The sequence below is a fragment of the Syngnathoides biaculeatus genome, chromosome 19 (assembly GCF_019802595.1).
Source record: "Syngnathoides biaculeatus isolate LvHL_M chromosome 19, ASM1980259v1, whole genome shotgun sequence".
NCBI classification, from domain to species: domain Eukaryota; kingdom Metazoa; phylum Chordata; class Actinopteri; order Syngnathiformes; family Syngnathidae; genus Syngnathoides; species Syngnathoides biaculeatus.
Window position 1 is genome coordinate 17239855 of NC_084658.1, and position 16754 is coordinate 17256608.

The window sequence follows — 16754 nt, forward strand, 5'->3', positions numbered from 1 at the left end:
TGAACACCAGCACTGGAATAGTTAGCGAGAGGATCCGTGATTTGCAACAATGTCCCGTCCGTGTCCCAAACGCTCGGGTCCGGGTTCCGGTCACCGAAACAAACGCATCCAAATGCAACAAAATTCTAAAACATATCGTAATGATAGCGACTGGGGATTCATCCGTGATCAAGTCTCTCCTTCCTGTTTGGATTTGTCTGTGCATCACGAGGACAGATTTGATGATTACGACGGTGACAAAGAACGGCGTAATCGTCTTCGTCATAGGATCACATTTTGAGCTCAACCCTTACCCGTCCGTCCTTGTAGTCCAGGTAAACTCGTGGACCTGGACCAGCACTACTACCAGGCTTTGCCCACCAGCAAGTCCGCCCCCGCCCTGGCCTGCGAGGGGACTTCACCTAAAAGCGGCGTCCGCCACAGGTTGTCTGAGGACCGCAGACCGGAACCCGCTGAGAACAGACAGCCAGAGTCCAAAGCTGCCAAACACAGCAGGTACGAACAATCATGTTTTCGGTTCAACGCCAAACCCTAACATTTTGCCCGCACCCTAGCGCTAAACGTATGATGTGAAACGCCACAGACGGGCTAGCACCAATTAGTATGGTTAGCGTCAGGCTGTTTCCGCGCATGCACGCAATTGCCACTTTTAACACACGTGGTGCAGCAACACATACAAACACGCAAAAATCGCAGCGGTTGACTGTTTGTGACTCTTTGTGTAGTAGCGTGTCGTGACATTTTTCTAATGTAAATAAAAAATATGCCTCGGCTCTGTCAAAGTTGCCCTGACTTAGCTAAAGAAGCTTAAAGTTGGGCGTCATTAAAAACAACAACAACAAAAAACAATTTTCCCACTGGTGCTTTCTGCCGGTAAACATCATCTCTCATCATAAAAAAAAAAAAACAAAAACGCGTCGCGCAAATGAACGTGTGTACTTTAGACGAAACAACACGCCCGGGGCCACCTCGCAAATGAGTTAGCAGATGGCGCGCGCGTTCGATGCCGTCGTCCTGCCGGGAGCGTCGTCGCGGCGAGGGGGCCCGCGGGTCACGTCTGTCAAGTCTTTGCCGTTTTTTTTCCCCGCCGTTTTCGTCCGTCACCCGTTTTCAGTTGTACGCTATCAAGGTGAACTTTGTTTTTTTTTTTTTTGTTTGTTTTTTTTTTGTGTGTGTCCTCCGCAGTCGGTCGCTTCCCGGGACCGCGTCCGCCGGCGCCGACGACAACCCGTACGACTTCAGGCACCTGCTGAGGAAAACCTCGCAGAGACGGAGGCTCATCAGGCAGTACCGAGCCAAGGAATGAAGGACCTTGCCCCCCCCCCCCCCATTTCTTCTCTTTTGTTTTCAAAGCGCACTCACGACGGACCAATGAGAGCTTTGTCGACAAGCGTCAATAATTAATTAGCTTTTATTTTTCAAATGGCTGTCAATAAAAGCGATGCAATTTAGCCTTTTATTCCACAAATTTCTTTCATCCCTTGCTTCACTTGGCCAACATTGAGCAAAAACTTCAGCTCGAGCTACTGCGCTAAAACGAAACAAAAACGTATTGAATGTGTCAGAATGAGAAGTATTTGGTACATCATATACATACAAATGCAGATTTTCACTCGAATGTGCCAATTTTGCCCAATTAGTAAATATCCCCAAAAATAATGGAGCCCAAACTATGTGCCTTGGGGTGCGCCGCATGACAGCCATTCGCGTTTACTCTTTAGTGAAGCCAACCTGGATTTTTTTTTTAAAATGTGGGAAGAAGACAGAGTACCCGGAGAAAACCCATGCAAGCCTTTGCACGCGAGCAAATTCCTCACGGGGAGGTCAAAGTTCCGATTTGAAACCCACGTGGCGCTACCGCACAGCTAATGGAGCCAAAGATATTGTTTGCAAAATAATAATAAATATTAAAATCATTCAAATGAGACGAGCAAACATCAAACTTGCTTTTTTTAAGCACTATTTGGGAGAATGTGAAAATCGAAAAAGAAAATTAATGGGGGCAAAGTTGTGCATCCTGGGGTGCGCCACGGACACAAGATGGCAGCTGCATTTTGAAATCTTTCATAAAGTGACTAATTTATTTACATTAGAAGGAGGAAATTGAGAATATTTTGTGGGGGGGGGGCAAGCAGGGGGGGTCAAACTTGTAAAGTTTTTAAAAGGAGGTGGGCAACCTGGGGCGAGCGGCCCATTGCGGGCTCCTCAACGTAGCGTTCAAAACAAAACCCGATAGGAATTGTTCTAAAATATATCAAAAATATTGGAGCAAATCATGGATGATGTGTGACCCCGCCCCCTTCGAGGTGGCAGTTACAGAAAATGCAAAAGTGTATTTCGGAGCGGGAGAGACAGAGAGAGAGATTCCGAGACCCCTCCCTGGTCGTGTCTGTTTTTGGCCCCCCAGCAGCGAAAGGCGTTGGAGGGGGGAGGGCGGGCGGGCGTTTGGCGTTCGCCACGTTTGGGGAGGGGGGGGGGGGGGGCGCGTGTTGGAGTCACGACGCCACGCCGCACGACAAGACCCGTAAGTCAATGCGTCACTAGGCTTTTTTTTTTTTTTTGGGGGGGGGGGGGTTGCGATGACATGGGGGCGGACGTCATTCCCCCCCACCTCCGACGCTTCTTTCTCATCCACGCGCTTCTTTTTTTAGGATGTAACGGCACTTGATAATTTTTTTGTGTGTGCGTGTGGGAGAATTTCAATTCTGCGACTGAGTAGCGTCGTGATCCCCCCCCCCCGTCCTTTTTTTTTTTTTTTTTTTTTTTTTTTTTCCTCCTGGCGTGTGCGTGGATGTGCGCGCGTCCGCTGACGTGGAAAGAAGCAGCAGCCGCCACACTCGGCGATGGCGTCCCCGGGCTTCTGGTCCCTCGGTGCGGGGGACAATTCGGGCAGCCGGAGCCCCAACACGCGTGAGTGCGCCACGCGCGAGCTTCGCGCGGGCCTCCATTGTCATTTTTTTTTTTTTCGTTTGTTTGCATTTGGAATCTTCTCGTCGCGTGAGCTTGCGTGACATTTTTGCGTCTCTCTTTTTTTTTCCATTCTTCTTCTTCTTATTATTATTATTCCTTAAAGTTGCGCGTGTTTTTCTGTTTTTCTTGCAGCCCGAGCTTGGTGCCAGGCGGCGGCCCAGAAACTCTCTGGAGGGCTCGGATCCAAATTATGTGGTATGCCTCCGATTGGGTTCTTTGTCTTTTTTTTTTTTTTTTTTTTTTTCTTGGTGCTGCAAAACGCGACCTCATATTTGGTGAATTGACTTGCGGCGATTTTGTGCGCGTGTCGAAGCGCTCCTGAACGTGGCGGAGGGCGACAAAGGCGGCGGCGGCGGCGGCGGCGACCCCCCCGCCACCGCCGCGCGGCAGCCCGACGTGACTGACGGCGGCTGCGGATGCAACAAAAGCTGCGACTGCGCCAGAGCCGCCGTGCCGGGCTTCTCCGACCTCTACTCAACAGGTTTGCACGCGCGCGCGAGGAAAAAGACAAACGTGCAGATGTCACGTGGCCGCGCCGCTAATTCCAGGGGAAATCGCGCAAGTGACTTCGGGCCTTTTTTCTGCCATTTTTTGGGTGAGAAAATAATTGCACACTTGTTACGAAAATGTGCGACATTGCTTTCGTTTTCCAGTCATGTTTTTAGTGCATAAAAATGAAACTGCGCGCTTGATTTTTATTTACTGATGCTGCAGGGGTCACCTTGATTTTTTTTTTTTTCATCCGCAAAAACAAAACAAATCAAATAAAATACCCCGCAACAGATTCCCGTTTCAGACGGCAAATGCGTGATTTTTTTTTTTTTTTTTTTTTTTTTTTACGTCGGCAGACCTCCTGCCGGCCCTGGACGGCGACGCCAAGACGTTGAGCTTCCTGCAGGAGGTGGTGGACATCCTGCTGGCCTACATCGTCGAGTCGTTCGACCGAGACAGCAAAGTCATCGACTTCCACTACCCCAGCGAGCTGCTGCAGAACAACGACTGGGAGCTGCAGCACGAGCCCAGCACGCTGGACGACATCTTGATCAGCTGCCGAGCCACGCTCAAGTACGCCATTAAGACAGGTTAGCGTGGGGCGGGGGCGGGGGCGGGGGCGGGCTGGGGCGTCTCCACGGGAACCCCTGCAAAATGCTTCCGTGTGGAAAAATACTCGACGACAGACACATAAAAAAAAAAAAAAAAAAAAACAGGCCTGAAGGCTGCCGCAGATCGCCATCTTTGCAGCCTTCAGGCCCAAATTGTCACATCAATTAAATCAAATTCATATTCGGAACGCCACTGTTGAACGTCAAAATCACACCAACAAAAATGTTTGATTCAGACGAGATTTATTTTCTTTCCTTTTTTAAAAAATGGATCAGTTTTTGCAGTCTCCTGATAAAGATGATAAAAATAAAAATGTTACTCTAATTAATAGTTGCTTTAAAATTCAAAACGCGAATGTTTCATTATCACCTTAATTAAAATGACCCTTTTTTTTAAATTTGCAAACACAAAAGAATTCGATTTGCAAGCAGGAAATTAAACGAGAGCTACTAAAATGTTGCATCATTGTTGCCTTTTCACGTCTTTGCTGGGAAATCTGAGTAAACATCAAATGGAGGCTGAGACGAACAATTTAGGAGCAAATATTTGTGCCCTGTGGGACACCAAATGAGTGGAATTAATTCACCCGAGTTTTGCTTTATAATGTTGATATCTCCCTGCTGGTGATTTCATCTAGTGTGCAAAACGTGAGTTGTTAAATCTGGAAACAGAATTAAACTTATTTCTATATTTGATTCAAAAACTGCAAACAAAAATACAGCATTTAGGGGAAACAGGGGACTTCCACTGTCATAAATTGCAGTAAACTCAAGATGTGACGATTGATGGGTCAAATATTGAATTGTTTTTCCCAATATCCCCCCCCCCCCCCCCCAGCCCACCCCAGGTACTTCAACCAGCTCTCCACTGGATTGGACATGGTGGGCCTGGCTGCCGATTGGCTGACGTCCACTGCCAACACCAACATGTAAGCGGGGGCTGCTGCTCATCATCATCATCATCATCGTGCGTTCCATTTCCTGTAGTGCGCACGTGCCGGAAAGTGCCCCTTTTGGCCCTTTTGCCTGCCAATTGAACAAAAAGAAGTGAATTAGCTGCCCCCCCCCCCCACGCACACACACAGACCCTCTCCTATTTTGTGTCCCGTCCCCCCCGTCCCCCCCCAATCATCCCCATGGGAACTAGAGAGGGAGAAAATTGCCTGTGAAATTAAATGTGGCGGCTCCATTTAGTGTGTGTCTGCTTTTGGGCTGATAAAGCCTCATGCAGCTTGTCCAAAAAAAAAAAGGGCCCACGGGCAATTGTTAATTGTAGCCTCCTCAAAGGTCACACGCATATGGACATGACTGGAAGTGTATTTTTTTACGGCCCTTTTTATGAATAGATGTTTATTCTCGCGCACTGAATACTTTAGAAACAATTTCGTATTATTATAGCACATTTCATCCGTCATTAAGCGCTTAAAGGGCTACATATCATTTTTGCATTCATAAAAGAACGGCTTTTTATATATTTATTTGTGATATTTATTTGGATAGTGATGTTTACCAATTGGGGAAAAAAATAATTCAAATCGGGCCCTTACTAAGAGTTGTGCAGAATTGCACCGAGAGCCGTTCCTAATATTTTGATCCTGTCACGTCGTCGCGCAGATTTGTAATTAATCATTTTAACGATAAGACACAAATGTAATGACGACGTCACGCAGCCGCTTTATTTGTGGTGCGAACAAATGTCGTGGGCGCCATTGACGTCAGCACCCCCTCCTCCCCCCCCACCCCCCAGGTTCACGTACGAGGTGGCGCCGGTGTTCGTGCTGCTGGAGTACGTGACGCTGAAGAAGATGCGCGAGATCATCGGCTGGCGCGACGGCCGCGGCGACGGCATCTTCTCGCCCGGTGCGCATGCGCCTGCGCGCACGCCCGCCTGAGCCTTTGCGTCGACGCGCGACGGCAAAAGTTTGAAAACATAATTCAAACGCGAACATTTCTTTCATTTTGCAAACCTTTTAGCAGAATTGCAGAGGATTTCGTTGGAATGCATTGCCGTGCTTATACGAATATGCTCGAATAATACATTGCACAAGTTTTGATATTTGAATCGGGATTGCTCAGCAAGATTCAAATAACTAATAACATATTGTCATTGCTCGGTCTAAATAAGCTTCAAGGGAAGAAACTTGAGTTTCTCTTCCGTTTTGCTGCTGCAAACATGAAAATTATTTCAAATCGTGACAATATTCTCGGCTGTTTTCCTTCCGATTGTAATTTACACTTATTGCTATTTATAAAATTGTTGGCAAAACGGTGACCATATGAGGACTTAACTACTGTCCGTCCTAAAACGAGGAGCCTCCCGTATGCGTCTCGAAAATATTTGGAAAGCATAAGCAAAAAAAGAAAAAAAAAAAAAAAAAAAAAAGTCGTCACTCGCAGTTCTCCTTTTTGTCGAGCAGGGGGCGCCATTTCCAACATGTACGCCATGCTGCTGGCCCGCTTCAAGATGTTCCCTGAAGTGAAGGAGAAGGGAATGTCGTCGGTTCCCCGGCTGGTGGCCTTCACCTCCGAACACGTAATCCCACCAACGTCGCACGTCTCATTTATAGACCGGGACCGAACGAGGCCCGCATTGTTGGCCTTTGGCCTTCGTGCCGGAACCCATCGCCCCCCCCCCCAGTCACGTTTTTGTCGTGCTGTGTGTTTGTTCCTCAGAGTCATTTTTCCATCAAGAAAGGCGCGGCGGCTTTGGGCATCGGCACCGAGAGCGTCATCTGCATCAAGGCCGACCAAAGGTGAGCTCGCCTGGGCCCAGTCCTGTACTTGGATGGCAGCGCCACCCCCACAATATTGGGTACAGTGCCAGTGCTGAAAATGGCTATTTTCTTTTTTTGTTCCCACGCAGACGCAACGAGAATATTCACACAATACACGCTTGCAATCACAACAAAAACAAAATAGAAAATGAAGACGTTGCATTTTGGAATCTGGTAATTAATAAAGAATTTTGCTTGGCCATTATTTGCACAACTACTGCAAAGGCAAAGTACTATCCACAGTGAAATAGAAATTGGTGCATTAAAAATATGATCAACGTGTAAAATTTGAAAGTTACTGAAGTGAATCGTGACCCTTATAAAAGATAAAATAATAATCAAGTGGTCCTCCCGTCTTTTGCAACAAACATCACCTCAAAAAAAAAAAAAAAAACTCAGCTCTCCAAGTAATATAATTAATACCACGCATGTAATAGTAGTAGTGTAATAAGTGTTGATGCAAAAGTTTTAATATTTTTCCTAAAGCTATTTCAAATATTATGGCAAGATACGATAACGCACAGGACCAACATTAACACTGCGCTATAAATATTGGAAAATGAAACACAACTATACACTAATCATAAATCTGTATTCCACATAAATGTGAAATGAAAATTGCACCTAAGTAAAAGTTGAAAAACAAACAATTTGAAAAGATGTTGCATGAAAAAGTTCAATACAGCCGAACTGTCATTGGATTGTGATTCTTTTGTGGACCACTAGAGGGAGCCAGATTTCCCACTAACCTAATCTTCGCGCAGTCATTTGAGATCCTTACACACTCCTTAGATGCAATTTCAGTGAGAATAACTTCCAAGAGTAAAGATTATTTTTTTTATTATTTCATCTGAAAATCATTTCTCCCCCCCAGTGGCAAATTGATCCCCGCCGACCTCGAGCGGCGAATTGTGGAGGCCAAACAGAAGGTGAGGCGTCCGTCGCGATCGCCACCGTGGACGCAAACGCCGCGCGGTCACGTGACCTCCGACCCCCCCCCCCTCCCCCTCCCCCGCACGCAGGGTTTCGTGCCGTTCTTCGTGAGCGCCACGGCGGGCACGACGGTCTACGGCGCCTTCGACCCGCTGCTCGCCATTTCCGACATTTGCAGGAAGTACGACGTGTGGATGCACGTGGACGTAAGTTGACGGGAAGACGGAAATTTGTCAGCTGCAAATTTGGGCTTGAGCCTCTCTCCAAACCTTGCAAATTGTTTTTTTTTTTTTTTTTTTTTTCCCCCCCTCACGTTAGGGCGCGTGGGGAGGAAGTCTGCTCATGTCCCGGAGACATCGCTGGAAACTGGACGGCGTTGAGAGGCGAGTCCACTCGCCGGAATTCTGCCAAAAAGCGCCGTTCCAACACTTTTGCACATTTGACAATGGAAACAAAAATCGCAGTGTCGGGGGCAGTAAGTCACGTTTGAGCAAGTCCGAGACGGGCCATCCAAATCCAGTCCGAGTTCCAAGTCCAAAGACCGAACGAGGCTAACGTGGCTAACCCCGGAAGCTAACGAAATGCCGGCTTTCGCCGCAGGGCCAATTCGGTGACTTGGAACCCGCACAAGATGATGTCGGTGCCGCTGCAGTGTTCCGCCTTGCTGGTGCGCGAGGAGGTCAGTTTCCGTCCGTCCGTCCGTCCGTCCGTCGCTTGCCAAAGAACTTCATTCAAAACGCAGGACATCCTTTCAAATCAACAGTGTCGAAAATGCGTTCACATGAATTTTTTTATCATTCAGTTCCTGGTTTGCCCCCCTCAACAAAATCGTTAATCAGCGTTTGCAAATGTCTTATTTTGACCTTCGTCGGTCTGCTTTCACAAAGGATTGCCAATAATCTTACGGGGTTCAAATTGAAATCAATCAATTGTTGCAATTGGGAAGGAAATACACGAAAACATCGCCACAAATCATTTTTACAGCCGACAACATCAGACAATTGTTGGAAATGAACGATAGAGTCGAGGAGAAGCGCAGTGAAAAATGGACTCGTTCGCGTCACGCGACTGACGTGTGCCCGCCACTCCCTCCGGCGCCCCCCGCAGGGCCTGATGCAGCAGTGCAACCAGATGCAGGCCTGCTACCTGTTCCAGCAGGACAAGCACTACGACCTGTCGTACGACACCGGCGACAAGGCGCTGCAGTGCGGCCGCCACGTGGACATCTTCAAGCTGTGGCTCATGTGGCGAGCCAAGGTGAGGCGCCCGCGACGCATCACGGGAGTCACGCGCCATCCGCCGCTTTTTCGCAGGGCACCGTCGGCTTCGAGGCGCAGATCGACAAGTGCCTGGAGCTGTCCGAGTACCTGTACAACAAGATCAAGGACCGGGACGGATACCGGATGGTCTTCGACGGAAAAGTACGTACGCCTCACCGCTGCGACCGACTCGCCATCACTTTCTGTACGAAAATATGAATTACGTGTCGGAAAGAATGGCAAAATACTGTCGTGCCGTTTCAGAAATGACATAATGGACATATCTGAGGACCCGGGTTCAATCCGGGCAGCCGCCTTTTTGGAGTTTGCATGTTCTCCCCGGTGCCTGCGTGGCTTTTCTCCGGGTGGGCACTCCGCTTTCGTCCCACATCCTCCTCCCCCCCCCCCCCCAAAAAAAAAAAAAAACATGCAACATTCATTGGAGACTCTAAATTGCCCCGTCGGTGTGATTGTGAGGGCGAATGCGATCGACTGGCGACCGGTTCAGGGTGTACTCAGCACTCCCCGCGACCCTCGTGAGGATAGGCGGCAAATAAAATGGATGGATGACATATTGGATAACAGTAGTATCTAGTGTCCAATCGTGCTTTTTATTCGATCCGCGTTAAGTATAAATAACATATTGGAAAGAGAAAAAAAAGCGCCATGACGTGGATCCGGCGAGTTCCGCGTATCAAAATGTCAATTACTGCATTATTACATACGGGCGTCAAAGCCATTCGGGAGCCCGGCGTCCATTCTTCTCCGTGAAAAGCACAATTAATTGCTGATCTGCATGTGAATGGCGGGAGAACAAAAGCCGGCGCAGAAACGAGGAGATGGGCGCGCAAAAAGGCCTCCGGACGCCCGCCTGGCGCTCGTTTGCATCATCAAATGAAAGGAAAAGAAAAAAAAAAAAGATCATCATCATCATCATCATCATCGCGGTTGAAATTTGATTTGATTTGTTGCTCATTTGTGTCGGCGCAGCCGCAGCACACCAACGTTTGCTTCTGGTATCTCCCGCCGGGGATGCGCTGCATGGACGACACCGAGGAGAAGAAGAAACGCTTGCACAAGGTGACCGTGACGCAAATACTCGGACGTGACGTCTTTTATTACTGCACGTCAAACTTCGAGATGAAGGGAGTAGCTTCGCGTTGGGAGTCCGATCGTTGACATTCGGGACAAACACGACGCTACGGTTAGCATCTGTTAGCAGCCCATTTTGAAGGGATTAATCACGGACACTTTGGACGCGATTGAGTGACAAGTCGATGACTTTAAAGTGAACTTAACCGCTGTATCGTACACCTAAAAGTACTCACCATGAGGAGATCTGGAGCCCACTTGCTAATGCTAATATAGCATCCGAAAAGGAACCAAGTTGGTCAAGGTTAAAAACAAACCATTTCATCTTCGGCATCCTCGCCGAGTAGCCTGAACGCGGTGGACTTAACCACGTAATTAGCACCAGTCTTAAATGTTCGATAAATTGGAATCGACGAGCTTTCGAGAAGTCTGCGGCACCGGTTCCACAATTCCGCGTTACAGACCGCCTGCGTATTTGCGTGTGGCTAAATTGCTAATTCTAATTTAGCGCCTGCTGCTTGGCGACTTCATGCGGGGCTGCACAATTAACGTTCTCAACCTTAGAAGGTGACTTGGAGGCCGTTAGCGCGGTGATCATTTGGCAGACAGATGATGCTACATTGTGATGCATTTTCTATATTCAATAATTACTTATTAGAATTAAAATCAAGACTTGTGTTTGGTACATTTTTTTCTTTTCTTGCTATTTCTAAAATCGTCTAAAATTCCACACGGTGACATCAAATCCTCGTCTAATCAGGCAAATAAGCCATTTGGTGACAGGAAGTCCATCTGGACTCGGAGCGGCTAAGTTTAGCCTGGGTTGTTACGGAGAGTCATTGCCGCGTGTTCACTTCAGGAGCATTTTTTTTTTTCCCCAAAGTGAAATCGTCTCGAAGGCCGTTCGTTTTTCAGCGTCGCGGCCTTTGATTTTTTTTTTTTTTTGTTCGCGTGGCGCAGGTGGCGCCGGTGATCAAGGCGCGCATGATGGAGTACGGGACCACCATGGTGAGCTACCAGCCGCAGGGGGACAAGGTCAACTTCTTCCGCATGGTCATCTCCAACCCGGCCGCCACCTTCCAGGACATCGACTTCCTCATCGAGGAGATCGAGCGTCTGGGCCAGGATCTCTAACTGGCCGTCCTCCGTTTCCTTCCCAAACTTACAGTACTGTATACGTATTTACCATTTTCAACTTAGATATGCATATATATATCTATATATAGATAGATATATATACAGTGATATATATCTATATATATATATAGATATATATATATACAGTGAAGAACCCGTTTATTGGATCGTTGCGTTACCCCTGCCCCGTCCTTAATACATATTTCATATTAGCAAAACGTACTTTTCAAAGTTCAGCTAGTAATTAGCTTCTTGCAGTGTCCCGGATTTTTGGGGGGAACTCGTTTGGTTGTTTTTTGGGGGGGGGATTTTTTCGCTCCTCATGGCAATGTCGTAGTACAAAATCCATGCTTTGCTGCCATCTTGTGGCATCCATGTGCATTTATAAGCCTTTCTGCAATTATTAGCGTATGTCCGCTGTGTCTGGCGCGCTGGCTCGAATCCCGGACGCTTAATTCTTTCGTACTCGTCTCCGCTCTGGGAACTGGTGTACAACAACATCGTTTTGAGCAATCGAAACGATCAGCTGGCACAGATCTCCCAAAAAGGGGCAACAAAACTGAAATGCCAAAATGCAAAACTGTCATATAATAACAGAAGGCCGCTCGCTTGATGCTAGCTAGCGTATAATGCGAAACGGCGTCGACCAACTTGCGTAACAACGGAATTCATCACGCTGCGTCTTTTCCAATGGACTCGGCGTGTTGTGGCGCAAGTCAGAATTTGGACTTGCCATGTACACTGTGAAAACCCATGCTAAAAAAAAAAAAAAATGAACGGCAATTATAAAGCAAACGATGAACCGCGCACACACGCACTCGTCTTTCTGTAAATGTATGCTAGCCGTACCGTGGACCGATGCGGTCCAAAGCTTTGTCGAAGTACTTCTGTCTGCCTCTTTCCGCTCGTGTCGTTCTGACCAACAAACGTGTGATGATCGGTGTGACTTTTCTTGTGCTAATACGTGATATGTACAGTAATTCCACTATGATTCATATTTTGGTAAAAAAAAAAAACAAACAAAAAAAAAAGATTTTCCATTTTCGACGGTGATGACGTAACGTGATGAATTGCCTGTTCTTTAGCGTAAATGTCTTTGCTAAGTCATTTTCAAACAAAGCACTCGGCCTTCCTTACCTCAACGTATTAATCGAAGGCCATCGCGACCCGCCCCCCCAGGCGCTAGCCCTGTGGCTAAAATATGCTAACGCTAATCCAGCGCTCGCGACTTCAATCCTCAAAAAGTGAAATAGGAACCGAGTTAAATCCGTGGTGTTGGAGAAGATTGCGAAAAAAGGATTTGGTTGTTAGCGCAAACTAACGATCGTTTTTGCCAGCTTTCAGGCTATTCCTAACGTTTGGTACCGCTGGGTCCAAAGCTAGCTTGCTAGCTCAGACAAATTAATGAAGGACGTTAGACAGACAATATGATGAGATGGTAACACTGGTGTTAGAGCAGGTTAAACATTTCTAAACCCCAAACAAACCCAAGACAAAAAGCCCGTCACTCTCTTTAACTCTATGTATGATTATAGATGATAACTTAAGTAGCAGAAGTGAATCCAAAACATGGGGTCTGATATTTCATAATCTTAAATTTGGTCCTGGGCTGAGTCATTTCTGGGGTGATGCTATTGCGGGTTAGCATAGTCTGGAGTACTAGCATTCCAATAATTGCCATGTTTGCCCTTATGCCTGGACAAAGATTTCCATTTTTAGCCTTTAGCACTGCTAACTGCTAACAGCATAATCCAACAGAAACTAGCGGAATTACTTGGTTTTGTTTTGTTTTTCAGGGGCAGAGATCCAATTGTTTAAAAAGTCAACTTTCCATACACCCCCTTAATACTGAGGCTGACAAAGTTGGATTTTGTGAAGTGATGTATTGAAGTGAAGAAGAAAAATGCTAACGCTAATATTCCCCCCACTGAATGCATCGTTATGAGTACTTGCGGTGCAGAATACTGCCCGGCACGGTCGATCTTGTACGGTTCCTGGATGGAAAATGTTTGGGAGGACAAAAAAAGCACAAGCGGACTCGTCCCTGCTCGATTGATTCAAAAGCAATATCGATGAATTGATTGATCGTAAGAAAAGCACAATTGGCTCCGCAATCACTTTTAAGACTCGATCAGATGTAAATAGCGCTGTACGTAGTACTTGTATATAAGATGTATAACCAGAGATTATCTGTGAGGTGCAGGGGTGGGCAAAGTATTATATTAGTTCATTAAAATGTCCGTTTTGACGCATTTATCTCATTATGTATTGTCGGGGGGATTGACATTTGATAGTTACTTTGTTAAATCATTGGCTAAATAATAACAACTGAATTAGTTGTTAATAATGAACTTTGAAAAAAAAAATTGACAGACTTATGACCTTTTTTGATTTCATAATTACAAATCTAATGTGACCCTTGAACCCAAAACTTTAACCCCCCCCCCCCCCCCCCCCCCCAAATGATGTCGTGTCAAGTTGAATGTATTTTCATCCTGTATGTTTGCGCGTGTAATTTTCGAAGGCGCCGTTCCTCGTTGTGGTGACCTTTGTGACCCGGAAGCACTTTTCTGTTGTGACACGTGACGGTTTGTGTGTGTTTGTCTGTGGCATATTTTTTGCTGCCTTTGTCGTCCGACGTTGCCGATATCGTCGATAGATTGTACCAATTCACGTGTGGGGCTTTTGCACTTTCGCCCCCCCCCCCCACACACACAAACAAACATTATTATATAGAAATATACTGCATACATACATGGATAGACACGCAGAAACGACACCGTCGATGTGAAATGTCGTCGTTCCTTAACGAAGGTGACGAATGTGCTGAAATGCAACCTTCAATGTGCAATCGACAATAATCTGGTTGATTTTTTTTTTTTTTTTTTTTTTTGGGGGGAGGGGGGGGAGATACAGCAAAACCTCCAAAGTTAAATTTGCTCAGAATTTGCCTCAATGAAACGTGAATCAAATCACGCTTAAGATGAAAATGCATCAAAAAAATTGTCCCTCACCAAATTGTGCAAAAGTTTGACGCAAACGCTTTGAACTTAAAAGGCGACCATCTCGGAGTGCGGTTTCAGTTGACGGACCACTCGAAGGAGTCCGCGTCCCCCCCTCCGGTGGCGCTTATGGATTGGATATCCAGCTAAGGTGCTAACTGTAGCTTCAGGCGTCTTTGAAGGCTGACGAATTTGAGTCGTCGGATCACAATCGGAATCGTCTTTATCGGTCAAGTATGTCCAAAACAAGGAACTCGTCTCGCGAGTCGGAGCCGCCGCAGTACGACATCCGTGACGAGTACGACACCGGACGGGCGGTCGATTGACAGATGAGGACAATGCGGTAACAGCCACGGAGCGTTAAGGGTTGCTCGTAATCTCAAACACCGTTTTGGGGGGGGTGGGCAATTTAGTCCTCTCCAATTTAGTTAGGCGTAGGGTTCAAATGCCAAACGGTGCGACAATCCAGTGCAAGGGGCGTCAAAACATCGAGGGACGGACGTCTGGGACGCAAATGTTGCAGATACCGCTCAGTCGATTGCGGAAAGTGGTGCCGGCGCTACGGGAGGCGGGTACCGTCGTGGTTGCCAGTTTGAATTCTACGTCAGCTGTTGAAGAATTCCAATGCAAGCGGTTGGAATTGGCTCGCGTTGTTCAGTAGCGCCTACTCGGAGGAAGTAGCGGGAGCAGTTGGTGGCCGAGATGCGGAGGGAGGCTCCCAAAGGGTCTTGTCTTAGTGCAGGTGGCGTAAATATGGATATGGATTGAAGTCAATGAATTTCATATAGCGCCTTCTTTCTAAATCCTCCACCTGCCAATGATTCCCATTTTTCTCGGTCCCCGTAAAGTCAGGGGAGGAGCTCCACTCGGCGCATCGGCGCCATCTTTTGGCACCTGTGGGGAACTAACTCCCGACCCCCGTTGGGCTTTTTGCGCTTTGGAGGTCGCGCCGTAGCGCGTGAATTTCCGACACGGCGGGCGACGCCAAAAGCGAGAAGGTCGGCCGGCGCGCTCGCTCGCCGCTTCCAGCCGGGCCCCCTTTGCACGTGCATGCATGCGCTTCCTTGCCTTGCCCTTGCTTAATCTGTGAGATGTTGCGCATATATCTATCTATCTATCTATCTATGTATCTATCTATCTATGTATCAGTCTAGCTATCTATCTATCTATCCACACTTATCTAGTATCTATCTCTGCTATATTATCAATATTCAAGTCAGTGAGTGGCTTTGTAAGTAGCCGGTCCAGGTTGTGATTGTCGTCGTCGGGCTTGGTTTGTGTTTCTGTCCGTGCCGCCAGCATGCCGACTTTGCCGCTGCGCTCTCCTCCTCCTCCTCCTCCTCCTCCTCCTCCTCCTCCTCCTCCTCCTTCTTCTTCTTCTTCTGCTGCTTTTTCTGTCGCTTCTGCCTGAGTGTCATATTATATCCTCGCTGCATGTCCTTTACTACAGCCGGCCACGCTCCGCCTCCATATTTAACCTCGCTCTCTTTGGCCCGGGGGGGCCCTCTGGACGCAGCGAGCCGTCGTCGCCGTCGCCTCGGCTCTTTTGTTTCAGGGTGGCCTTTTTTTTTTTTTTTTTTTTGCCTTTCAAGGAGGAAATATCGACGGAATCCTCGTTATTTGTTGCTGTAAGCGATCGATAAGCCTTCAGTGACACGAGAAGATATGGTGCCAATGTATGTCCTCGAAAGTGATGTGCTGGAGTCAAAGTTCATTTGTCCTGAAATGTGTGTTACTCTTTGGGCAAGAAAAGATAGGAATAAATATTGTAAGTCATCCAAAACAAGAATTCTCTCCTGTCCTTTGGCTTTTTTCTCCATCGGATTTATGCGCGCAACGCACCCGAAATACCGCAGACGTGCTACAGTGCAGGGGAGTCCTCGGTCTACCACTGAGACCCGTTCCTCGAGTAGCGACTTCACTCGACTTGAGTCGGATTCCACCGTTAAAATCAGAATTTCCATCCAAATAATTTGTATTAAAAAAAAAACCAAATAAATCAAAAAGATGATTGATGTACTTGGCATTAATGCTGAGAGGTGGATGGAGAAGAGGAAGAAGGGAGGCTGTGCTTAGCTATTGCCAAGGATCCTGGTCCTCAGGCCTCTCGAAGGAACCTGGTCCTCAGGCCTCTCGAAGGAACCTGGTCCTCAGGCCTCTCGAAGGAACCTGGTCCTCAGTCCTCTCGAAGGAACCTGGTCCTCAGTCCTCTCGAAGGAACCTGGTCCTCAGTCCTCTCGAAGGAACCTGGTCCTCAGGCCTCTCGAAGGAACCTGGTCCTCAGTCCTCTCGAAGGAACCTGGTCCTCAGTCCTCTCGAAGGAACCTGGTCCTCAGTCCTCTCGAAGGAACCTGGTCCTCAGGCCTCTCCATCTCCACACGTATCAAAGAACCTTGTTTTGCGATCATTGGATCCGAGCGAGGAACAGAACCCTTCATCACATGCGCTAAAATACGAGCTTTGTCTTTAATAATTGTCACCACG

General features: G+C 47.3%; 2 protein-coding genes across 2 annotated transcripts in view; both read left to right on the forward strand.

Annotated features, from left to right (window-relative positions):
* myo3a (myosin IIIA) overlaps positions 1–1881 on the forward strand; it is a 32230-nt gene extending 30349 nt beyond the window's left edge. Inside the window, exons 37-38 of the mRNA XM_061805837.1 lie at positions 310–495; positions 1186–1881. Coding sequence (XP_061661821.1) covers positions 310–495; positions 1186–1306 — 307 coding nt within the window. The 3' untranslated portion in view covers positions 1307–1881. The remainder of the gene's footprint in view (positions 1–309; positions 496–1185) is intronic.
* A 912-nt stretch (positions 1882–2793) lies between these two features.
* gad2 (glutamate decarboxylase 2) lies at positions 2794–13722 on the forward strand. The gene is made up of 17 exons (XM_061805636.1): positions 2794–2910; positions 3103–3165; positions 3284–3451; positions 3819–4052; positions 4912–5002; positions 5821–5933; positions 6491–6606; positions 6747–6826; positions 7722–7776; positions 7870–7986; positions 8099–8163; positions 8381–8459; positions 8888–9037; positions 9094–9201; positions 10030–10119; positions 11092–11298; positions 13065–13722. The coding sequence occupies exons 1-16, from the start codon at positions 2844–2846 to the stop codon at positions 11263–11265; spliced, it is 1770 nt and encodes a 589-aa protein (XP_061661620.1). The 5' UTR covers positions 2794–2843; the 3' UTR covers positions 11266–11298; positions 13065–13722.
* Positions 13723–16754: the final 3032 nt, after the last annotated feature.